This window comes from Myotis myotis, unplaced genomic scaffold (genome assembly GCF_014108235.1).
Source record: "Myotis myotis isolate mMyoMyo1 unplaced genomic scaffold, mMyoMyo1.p scaffold_m19_p_7, whole genome shotgun sequence".
NCBI classification, from domain to species: domain Eukaryota; kingdom Metazoa; phylum Chordata; class Mammalia; order Chiroptera; family Vespertilionidae; genus Myotis; species Myotis myotis.
In genome coordinates, this window is record NW_023416379.1 from 90,123,065 (window position 1) to 90,135,128 (window position 12,064).

At 40.5% G+C, this 12,064-nt stretch overlaps 1 protein-coding gene across 5 annotated transcripts in view; it reads left to right on the forward strand.

Moving 5' to 3' along the window:
- Positions 1-12,064, forward strand: part of BTBD9 (BTB domain containing 9) — a 441,592-nt gene that overhangs the window by 277,638 nt on the left and 151,890 nt on the right. For all 5 annotated transcript variants that reach the window (XM_036317334.1, XM_036317337.1, XM_036317336.1 and 2 more), the window contains one exon: positions 10,210-10,319. In XM_036317334.1, the coding sequence (XP_036173227.1) occupies positions 10,210-10,319 (110 nt within the window). The remainder of the gene's footprint in view (positions 1-10,209; positions 10,320-12,064) is intronic.

Below are 12,064 nucleotides of genomic sequence, written 5' to 3' on the forward strand. Positions count from 1 at the left end.
AATTAGTAATCCTTCATGCTATTGGAACCTGGAGGACAGACTTCTCCACTGAGATTAGCCATGGGCTTCCAGCTTTCACAGTCCCTGAGATAGTACATTATGCTTATCCAGTTTGGCACCCAAGACAAAAATACTTCTCTCAAGTTTTTGTAGTACTATTTCTATTTACTTTGACAACTCTGCCTCTGGTTGGTTGCTTTGTACATAGTTATACTGATGCTTGAATTATGTGCTAAGTAAATCTCTAGATTTTTTTTTTTTTCTGATCCATTCTGTAGGTGAAGGTCCAGAATTTCCCAAAGGCAAAGAAGGGTCTCTGAATTTCTTTGTGAGCATTGAAGCAGTTTGGGGATAGTAGATGGCAAGTTTGGGACTTTTATGGGTTGGGCTTGTTTTCCCCAAATATATTTTAGTTTTTTCTCTGAGGAGCTATTGTTGCCCGCACCACATAATGTGTTAAGAATACAGAAGCTTTCAGGGATGGTTGTTCTCTAGAGCTTTGAGATCAGTCGGCAGCCTGATTGTATGGGTGTGTGGGTAATGGGTTGCCATGAAAGGAAAGAATGCATGCCAAGGCCAGCATGTGGGATGTGTTCAGAAGATGATAGTGTTTATTTTAATTCCAGTGCTAGCTTCTCCAGGATCTGGAATGAAGATTTGTGATTTCCTTACTCCCTCTTCTCTATTACTCTCTTGACTTTGGTACTCAGTTTTCACTTCTATTATTCTGACTGTCTTGGGCAATTCCTGTCTTATTTCTCAGTGTGTCAAATGTTTGCATTCTTGGATTCTTAGATTTTTCTTTGAGAAGAGGCAAATTTTTTCTCCTTCTGTTTGCCTTTCTTCTCTGTTTAATCTTTTACTCCAAGTTCTTAAATTTTTGTTACAATAAATAAATACCATATATCCACCCTAATATTAGGTTAAAAAAGAAAGAGAGAAACTTTCCTTACCCGTCATGTTCCTAAGGCAGGCTTGTTATAGGTCATATTCAACAAATGAGTTCTTACAGATTCAAAGGAAAACTAACTAATTTTCTTCTGCTTTTTCTCTAGTGCACAATTCCATTAGGCTTATTTGTCTACATTTGTGGAAATGCACAGCTTATTGGATAAACTGAAAAAGATAATGCAGCCATTTTAGAGATAAAACTAGTGAAATTTTTTCTCCCTCCCCTAGCATCTAAGGCTAGGGGAAAAGTTAATGAAAAAATGCAAATGTTGAACTTTTGGTAATTTAGTTCTATTTCTTAAAATATACTTTGTGTTGAGTTAAAATGTTTTATTGAGTAATAAAATTGTTTAACAGTATTCCCACATGGGGATTTGTTCACATTAGCACATAACAGAGATAGGGAAGGGATTGGGTTATTCATATCCATTCTCTCTCCCTCTCTCTCTCTCTCTCTCTCTCTCTCTCTCTCTCTCTCTCTCTCTCTCTCTCTCTCCCTCTCTCCCCTCCACCCCTACCTTTATCGCACCTCTTTTTCTGTCCTTCTCTCCATCCCTCTCTCTACTATTCATTTTTTATTTTATATCTTCCACTTACCATTTTGTCTCTCTATAATCCCTTGAAAATTACAATCTGAGAAAAAGCAAAGATAAAAAGAAAACTAAACCATTAAATAAATATTTCTTTCCATGAAATTCAAATGAGTTCCTCTTTCCAGATCCTAAGAAGCCTACTTAATTAGCTTTTTGCCTATATCCTGTTAAATATCTCTAATAGGTGCACTGTGTCTACACCTCAGACTCATTTGCACTGTGTCCACGTTCTCAGGCAGCTAGTTGTGCACTCCCATTTGACCCTCTTTTATTCCTGCAGAGAGAAGTTTCATAACTGCTTATCTTTCCAATTTAGCAAGATGGTCTATAAAGTTCTGTGCTAAACAGATCACCTACCATCCACTGGGTAGTTATTTGCTTTTTAATTTGTTGTCATTTCTTGACCTGAAAGGTAAATATCATAGGGAAGAGATTTTCTCTGTATTATTCAATCCCATATCCTAACATCCAGCAACAGTAGCTGGCACATAGTAAGTGCTCAGTTAACATTTAATATTTGCTGGCTGAGTTGGTGATCATTTGTGTGTGGGGGACAGTATTTCTCTTTTAGCCACGTTTGTTTTGGTTTGGTCTTTGAAGCAAGAATAGTTTACAGGGAGGGCTTTTTTATATTTTTTAAAATCTTTATTGTTGAAAGTATACAGATGCGCCCTCCACCCTTTATTTCTCCCTTGCCTCCCAACACCCAGTTCCCACTCTACCCCAGGCCTTCACCACCCTATGTCTGTGTTCATGGGCAATGCAAGTATGCATATAAGTTCTTTGGCTAATCTTTCCTCACACCCTCCTTCCCGCCCCCTTTCTGTCTGAGATTCATCAGTCTGTTCCATATTCCCATGCCTCTGGTTCAATTTTATTCATCAGTTTATTGTGATCATTAGATTCCACATATAGATAAGATCATGTAATATTTGTCTTTCTCTGACTGGCTTATTTCACTTAGCATAATCATCTCTAGGTCCCTCCACACAGGGAGGGCTTTTAAAGTTCATGTTGCTAAATGCGGTGTTTTAAGGTTAGACTCCATGTGTGAATAGGTAAGAGCTCTTTTGTCTTTCTCATCACTATACCAAAGTATTTTAGTCTTTCCTTCTAAACTGCATTGTAAACTTCTCTAAATGTAGGTTTATGTCCTCTGTCTTTTGGGTCCATTCCTCACAGTGATTAACACAATTTCTTATACCTTATAGGTGTTTATTAAATCTTGATTAAAAGCAGACTTACCCAATATACCTACAGATTAAATATATAAGCAGAGAATTTGAATGAATTACATAAATTTTACATATTATATCATTTTCATATGATTTATGTAAATATTATAATTACATCCTTTTGTGATATTAACTCCAAATATAATTTCATAAGTTTAAGGCATATTTTTATGGCAGGTTTTAGGTTCTATGTACTTGGAGGTGGGAAAAAAACCTACTACTGTTCAAAATTCATTTATTTCCTCCAAATAAAAAACAGCACTTAAATATTTATCTCTAAAGTTGAAATGACTATCTATTATGGAAACATTGGGTTCTGATGTGTTAGTAATTATTTGCCCATCTTACCCCTCTGCATACTTGATTCTGCATAGCATCAGTTTTCTCTGAAACACAAGATGACTTCTCATTTGATTTGCCCTTCAGGTTGAATAGCAGAGGTGGTGGAAGGTGATCGCTCCCTCTGCAGGGCTAGCGGTCCCACGGCCAGGACTGCTCCCTGAGACAGTAGCCTCTGCTTAGGCTCACTCGGGACGCAGTGTTTAGCCTTTCAATAATTCTTCCTCTCCCAAATAAGCAAGCGCTGCTGGGGCCTTTGCTGAAGTCAGTAGAGGAGAATCTATAGCTCCACAGATCAGCCAGAGGGAAGGCTCTCTAAGAATAACAAATCTTTTCTGTTGCGACATGCTTTTTCTAGAAGCTTTTTGTCATTCTGGCAGTAAACTGTTTTCCACTCGCTGCCTTAGCAACAAGACCTGAATTCACTTCCCCTCCAGTGTGGTTTGATTATAAGAGCACTAACATTGTACCCAGAACTAGAAGAAAATTTCATACTGGGGAAACCCACAGATATTACCTGCTTTTGGGTTAGAGAATTATTTATGTACATTCTTAGTATGTCCTTGAGAAGAAAAGTCCAATGGAAATTTTAGAAATGATGAATCCAAATCCCACATGGTCCCAACTCCCTAGTAAATGCTAGAGCTAAAGTTTTTGTTGTGTCACTGCATCTGGCCACAGCTAAGAACAGTTTTTCTTCCTAGAGTTCTCTGTGGCCACCTCAGAGAGAGAGCCAAAATGTTAGGCATCCCTTCTCATGCATGAGTCTTAGGCTAACTCTAGTTTTCTCAAGAGTCTTTGTTTAACCCAAGAATATGAAGTTCACTTTGAGAATAAAACTTTGTTTACCAAAGAATAGAATTCTGATGGATTTTGGCTTTAGTTGATCCCATGAGAGCTCATTTAAATATTTCTTACGGAATTCAATTTGATCTTGTTGTAGAAACTGCTACACATAGGCTTATGCTCCACCAGAATCAAAGACTAGAGAATAAATATCAAGGGTTTAAAGTAGGAATGCACAAGTTGCTGTTTGTTTCTGTTTTCTTTAGGATGTTAAAGTTGTAATGTTTATGACTTAGAAATTAAACCTGGTAGCATCCTGATAAGAAATGATGGAAAGATAGGTTAAGAATAGGAATTTGTACCGTCCCAGAGCAAGCAGGGAATGCAGTGAAACCTTCAAAGCAAATGCCTGTAGGCCACAGTATTATGATGCCCACTGTTAGGAAATCCTGTTTTCCTTAACCCTTTGAGTGCCAACCAATATCCTAGGAACTATGCTAAAATTGCCAAGGCATTTTTGCTGATTTTACAGCAGTTTAGGAAAAAAATTATTAATCGCAAGTAAATGAAGTTACATATTCAAAAACTTGAGACACAGCGGACTCTCATAGCCAGTTAGCCTGGAGGTCAAATCACCCCCGGTATTGCCAACAACAATCAAGGCTTAACTACAACAAGACTGTGCACAAAGACCACTAGGGGGTGCACCAAGGAAGCATAAAAAATGCGGAGACAAAGAAACAGGACAAAACTGTCAATGGAGGATATTGAGTTCAGAACCACACTTTTAAGGTCTCTTAAGAACTGTCTAGAAGCCGTCGATAAATGTAGTGAGATCCTCAAGAAATCTAATGAGACCCTCGATGTTATGATAAAGAACCAACTAGAAGTTAAGCATACACGGACTGAAATAACGAATACTATACAGACTCCCAACAGCAGACCAGAGGAACGCAAGAATCAAGGCAAAGATTTGAAATACGAAGAAGCAAAAAACACCCAACCAGAAAAGCAAAATGAAAAAAGAATCCGAAAATACGAAGATAGTGTAAGGAGCCTCTGGGACAGCTTCAAGCGTACCAACATCAGAATTATAGGGGTGCCAGAAGATGAGAGAGAGCAAGATATTGAAAACCTATTTGAAGAAATAATGACAGAAAACTTCCCCCACCTGGTGAAAGAAATAGACTTACAGGTCCAGGAAGCGCAGAGAACCCCAAACAAAAGGAACCCAAAGAGGACCACACCAAGACACATCATAATTAAAATGCCAAGAGCAAAAGACAAAGAGAGAATCTTAAAAGCAGCAAGAGAAAGAAACTCAGTTACCTACAAGGGAGTACCCATACGACTGTCAGCTGATTTCTCAACAGAAACTTTGCAGGCCAGAAGGGAATAGCAAGAAATATTCAAAGTGATGAATAGCAAGAACCTACAACCAAGATTACTTTATCCAGCAAAGCTATCATTCAGAACTGAAGGTCAGATAAAGAGCTTCACAGATAAGGAAAAGCTAAAGGAGTTCATCACCACCAAACCAGTGTTATATGAAATGCTGAAAGGTATCCTTTAAGAAGAGGAAGAAGAAGAAAAAGGTAAAGATACAAATTATGAACAACAAACATGCATCTATCAACAAGTGAATCTAAGAATCAAGTGAATAAATAATCTGGTGATCATAATAGAATCAGGGACATAGAAAGGGAATGGACTGACTATTCTTAGGGGGGAAAGGGGTGTGGGAGATGTGGGAAGAGACTGGACAAAAATCGTGCACCTATGGATGAGGACAGTGGGTGGGGAGTGAGGGCGGAGGGTGGGGCGGGAACTGGGAGGAGGGGAGTTATGGGGGGAAAAAAGAGGAACAAATGTAATAATCTGAACAATAAAGATTTAATTAAAAAAAAAAACTTAAGGAAACCTTTACTACATTTGTTTTCTGCACTTAGGTGCCATCTGTCAATAAAGAGTGAACTACTAGCTTCTAATAGTGACACTGCAGGAGGAGCGCGATCGCGCTCCCCGGCACTCTAGGGGTTAAACTTCTAGGGTTCCCACAAAAAGGAAATTCTTCTGTGGGTATGGGTTGCTGGACCAAATATGGGCAGAGGATTCTTGCCTTGCCTCCTCATGCATAGCTGAGTCAGGTCAAGGGTATTGTAAATAGGCTTTTCTAAAGATTAGGGCCTTGAAGTGGGAAATACTGTAGATCCAGGTCATCTTCTTACTGTGGCCCTCAGTGCCTTCGCTGTTATGCCCTAGAGCAGTGGTCGGCAAACTGCGGCTGGGCAAACTGTGGCTCGTGAGCCACATGCGGCTTTTTAGTCTCTTGAGTGTGGCTCTTCCACAAAATACCGACTTCTGCGCACGGGCCACGAAGTTTCAATCGTACTGTATGTGCGCACCGCACGTGGTATTTTGTGGAAGAGCCACACTCAAGGGGCCAAAGAGCCGCATGTGGCTCACGAGCTGCAGTTTGCTGGCCATGGCCCTAGAGCAAGGACAAGACCCTGCCTGTGTTCTTGAAGTCTGCCCCTGGGCCTGCCTCCTTACAGATGCACCATTTTAGCAGCCACAGTTAAGAATTCTTGCCCAGACAACCAGTTTTCTCAAAGTTCAAACAAAGACCTTTTGTACCCAGTGATCTACTCTTTAAATTTCTATTTAAAGATATCCTGCTCTGCAAGATAGACATGAATTAGACATGTTACATGCTTACCTCATTTAAATATCCTATAAGGTCTCTGTTACCGACCTCACTTTATAGGGAAGCGAAAGCTTAAAAAGGTTTAAAGCGTTTCCCCCAAAGTGACACAGCAAATTAAATGATGGGGCTGGGCCACAAACCTGGCTCTATTAGACTCTAAAGCACATTCTTCAAAACTCCATAGTGCCTTTCAACTTTAGAGTGGCAACCTTGGAGGTTTTAGATTTCATTTGATTAAAAAAGACAGAACCTGCTTTCACCCACACTCTTAGAGCTCCTAGAAACTTCTGCATTGAAACACACTTTTCTGAACTATGTTCAGGACCCAGTCTTTGTCAGTAACTAGAAGACAACTAACATAGGGAAGGGAGGAGAATTTTGGAAACAGACTGTTACACCAGGGATCATGTGGACAGCATTCATCCTCACAAGAAATGGCCAATCTGTTGCATATCTGCCTTCCTGAGCGCTGTTACAGGTTTAATTATCTTCAACTGTCTGATCTGCTGTTGAGGACCTGGAGAGAACAAAGGGCAGCTGTTAGATTTTTCAGCAGCGCTCTCTCTGAACACAGATGAAGTCACGAGCTGTCACTGCCCCAATTACCGGGTTAAGTCAGAGTCTGACTGTGCATTGGAGAGATGGTGTTGAAAGGAAAAAAATTAATCTTTAACTTTGCCTCTTATTCAAAAATTTGTGACAGAAAAAAATATGGTAGTTACTTCTCTGGTTTAAGTGTTATGAACCAGAGCAAGTTTTGCTTTGTTTTTTAAGAAAAATAAAAAAGTGAGAGAGGACTCTTTCCCATCCCCATCCCTTGGCTTTTCAATATCTCAGGTAATAACTTCCCTTCTGCCTCGGGAGGCTCCGTTGTGAGTCCCATTAAGAAAATCTGTGCCACCTCCCTCCCCCTGGAGACACTGCTCATGGATCAGGAGCCCCCTCCACTTGAGCGGCACAGGACCTCGAAGTTTGCAATGTAGAGCTGCAGGCCACCTTGCCGGTTGCGAAGTTGGGGGATGAGTTGAAGCCTATTTGCTAGTTCTAGTTGAGATCTTCTTCAGTGAAGGACAGAGTCCTATGCCAGCAGCTCCTTGCTGGAGAAAAGGAGCATGGTTTCTTGACTTTGTTACCATTTTTTTAAATGTGTATTTGAATAGGGACTTTATGCCGTTTTCGTAAATTATGCTATAATTTTTTGGAAACTTACAAAGTATTGTAGAACTAGAATAATTAAACTTGTTATGAGCATTACATAGAACAGGCTAATCAAGAAGTATAATATACAGTGGTGAATTGCTAATTTGACCTCAGGATTGTGCAGCAGAGATAACATTATCTTCATTTGTATAGAACTTTTTATCTGGAGGCATCTCTCGTGCTTTTCCAGCCATAAGTATTATCTTGTTTGTTATCACAAACACTTTCATTAAGGCTGTGAAATTTATTCCAGTACAATTTTTTATTTTCAGTTTCTTATAATTAGGGAACAAGGGAAAGGAAGGTTGCATATTTTCTCCAATTCCTGACAATTGCACCAGGGTAAATTTTGGGAAATGACTATTACCTAAACTTGGAGAACTTGGTTCCATATCATTTTTAAAAAGAGGGAGAGGGAGGGGGATCACTACGGCATCCCCTTGTCAGTGGGACTGTTAACCTTGAGAACTGCCAAGGGGAAAGGCCCTGTTAGTTGCTGTCAGGCTCCTCTGCCTTGCACAGTATTAGGAGAGCTGTCTCTCCTCTGGTGGAAGCTCGACCTAGGGAGCAAAAGAGTGGTCTGATCAAATTGCACCAAACCACATCCCCTCCATCCCCTCCACGCTGCAGATAGCAGCACTCAGGCCGTCACGACCATGAGCAGCTGAAAATGCTATGCTGGTTGTGTTTCTGTGGTTTTAAGGAAATGGACAAAATTAGATTCAGGCCCAGGTGCCAGCCTTAACACACCCCTTCCCTTCCAGAAAGCCCAGTATCACCGCTAACAGTAAAGAACAATGCAATCTGTTCTACTCACACCATAGAATCTCTTTTAAAGGAACGCACCCAAACCCAGGGAATTCAGCACCTTCAGTCTGCCTTGAGGGCCAAAGAAAATAGATCAGGACCAGCTTTTTGCTTCACCAGAGGGCTCTGGTGACGGACCAGTTGCCCTGGCGCTCCACACGGGAAGCACAGTGTCTCCCGCAATGGCTGTGGGCGTGCTAAACAGCCAGTCCAGGAGATGGCATTTCTATTGGTTATGAAGATGAGTGACCAGCTCGTGTCAAGGAACAGATGGCTAAATGAGGTGCACAGGGATTGCTGTGAGATTCAGGCTTGAAGAAACAGGAGGGAAAATAGCCCATGATGTAAAACCCCCAAATCTAGTCTCCTTAATGAGAATTTTTAAAATCGGCATTTATGTTACACAGTTAACTTGGAGTGATGAGCAATATAAGGAAATTACTGAATTAGTGAACAGCGATTAACTCAGAAGTAAAATTGTATCATCTAAGTTGAAGGTTGCTTTACACAGTGGAGAGAGGATATTGCTGAACCCTGGCCTGGTCTGTCATCTCCTAATTGAAATCTGTGCGTTTAATATGCCCTGTCCTACAGAGTGGATAGTTCATAATTTGGGAGAGTGTCATCAGTTAATCTAGTTATTTTTCCTGGTTCTTCCTTTGAATTCCAGTAAGAATGTGGTACATTCCCCCTGTGGCACTCAGAAGAATGAGAGTGTCTGTTCATTAACCTGTGAACTGTCAGGTCCCTTTGGAGATTGAAAGGAGCAAGTCACTCCAAGGTTAATGCTTGTTTGTTGGAGGTGAAGCCTCCAGGGAGCTACAGAGGGGGAACAGGCCAAGATGCTCAAGACCTGCCCTGTGAAACTCTGCACTGTGTGCAGATGCCAGATCCCTGTGGGCCGGAGGGAGGTGCAGAGCAGGCTGGGTCACCTCTGCGGATCACTTCCTCTGGTCAGGAGAAGGCTTCCCAGCAGTAAAGGCGGGGGGCGGGGAGGGGGGAGGGGCGGTCCGGGGGCGGGGGGTAACTTCCCAACAACGATTTGGAAGCTGTACTAAAATACAAGAAACTGTGAGTGTTTTCCAGTGGTTCTGTGGATATTTCTTTTAAGCAAGAAAACAATATTGATTTCATGTATTTGTCTCCAATGGATGAAAACTTTCATTGAATTTGAAAGTGTTTGATTTTCTATGTGTTTGTGCACCTGTGTACGGGCACATTCCTAACCACAGACAGAGATAGAAGCAGTTCGTTATTCTCCAGCGTAAATGTCTCATGGATGTATAGTTGTACTGACGTTCAGGATTTGAGCTGAATAGTACATGGTTGGATTTTCTAGGTAAATCAAATTTTAAGTCCTGCTTAATTCTCTGGAAAGTGCTATCTTCCTAATTTTGTTGTAATTCTTCTAAGGCTCAGTTGGAGCCTGCCCTAAGGAGCAGGTACAGGGTCTGAAGTCAAGTTCAAAATCTCCTTTAGTCCAGGCCCTGGTACACTGTATGTTTATGTAATATGTCTTACTGTTATTTTTGGATTGGTTGTGACAGAAGCTCATTTTCTTCAACAAACTTTCTTTTCTTTTTACCCCCAGATATATTCGAATAGTTGGGACTCACAACACAGTGAACAAGATTTTTCACATTGTGGCTTTTGAATGCATGTTTACAAACCAAACCTTCACTCTCGAGAAGGGCCTGATAGGTAAGTATTACAGCTACATTTTGTACATCTGCTTAGATATTTTATTTTCAAGTATTTCTTTTATTCCCTTGCCTCATCTCTTAATCAGCTTTGACTAAGAAATTTGGTTGGTTTGAATGCCTTAAGGCTGAGTGACACAGGGGAAGGCTTATATTTTTAGAAGAAGTCAAAATAATACTAGTAAACTTAAAAGAATATCAGTATTTTTCTAGTAGTTAAGAATTGAAAATGTTCTAGTGATTCGTTCAGATTTGCTATGTGGGGAATGCTTATGACAGCCAGGCAAAGCCTTTCATACCGAAGGCTTTTCTGTACTTAATGGTAGTAAGATCAAGGAGGAGGTCTGTATAACAGTGATCCAGTGCTCATACTTTCCAAGGCTATGCACGTATTTTTGGCTTTGATTCGATATGAATGTATGTTCTTTTCAGTCCATATTTGCCCTGTTTAGCCAAGTTCACCTTAAGAAAGTGGTTTTAAATTTGTTATGGATTTGAATAAGACCAGAGTAACTGAATTGTCATTGTGAAAGACAGGTTACCTTGTGGGAAGTACTTCCTGATTGATCTTTCCAAAAGTTATATTTTAAACTTTGGTTATTTGTTTGGTTGCTTTCTGTTGTGTGTTGTATTTGTTTTAGGTACTGCATGGTCTGGCATTGTGTACAGTCCCACCAGGTCTTGGCATTCTAGATGTCACGAGTAGCTTTTCCTTTTTGTTCCTTTTTCCCAGGCCCACAGGTTTTTACTCAGCTCTCACCAGGATCATGGTTTGACTAATTAGATTCTTAAATCTGTGCCTTTACCGTAGCCTCATGGAACATGCATGCTGGGGGTTCAGGAGGGGGATGAGATGTCCCTGCAAAGTAGAAGTTTTTGCCTTCACAAAGGACTCACTTCTCCTCCCCTTCTCAAGTCCTGTCCATGCTGGGACACAGCATAGTGACAGAGATCCTAAAATCATGGCAGTGACTAGATGGGAAAGACGAGTGTAACCTGCAAATGCTTTCTAGTTCTTTGGTCATCCGTGTACATTTTCCTAACACCTGCTGTGCCCTAAATGTAATCCTTTATCATGGAAATATAGGAGAGTAGCATTAATAAAACAGTAGGAGTAGAAATTATCCCAACACATAGAGAACTTTTAGAGCTCAACTAAAATAAATAATTTGGTTTTAAATTTGTTATGGATATGATTTTTAATATAAATATTAATAATTTTGTAACTTTTAAGAAATTTGAAAACTAATACTGCTGAAGTCTTACCTAATGTTATCAAGGTTTTTAATTTTGTGGGCTGTGTGGAATATTGGTGATGGAGCTATAGGGAGGGTTCAGGTCCTCTCCAGGTTCTTTCATAGACTTCAGACCTCACTGTGTGTGGTTATGGCAGTCCTCCCTGGGAAGAATCTTAGAAACAAGACCACCTTCATAGTCTTAAGATGTGTAGCATTTGTCTACTCATTTCCACCCAGTGCACTGCAGTTTTGAATGTGCTGCATAGAAGGTGCCACCTACTTTAAAAAGGACCCCATTTTTATTGGAAAAAGAACAGGTTTGTGGACACTGTAATTATCGAAGAAATAGGCTGATCTGGCATGAGAGGCTGTTACAGGAATTAAACTGGGGATTACTTGTAGTGAGGGTTGCTATTCTTGGTCTGTGTTTTGTCTACACTGAAGTAGTCAGCATAGTCTGAAGCCATGATAGTCTCAGGTGTGTCAGGGGTGAGAGAAGACTACAGAG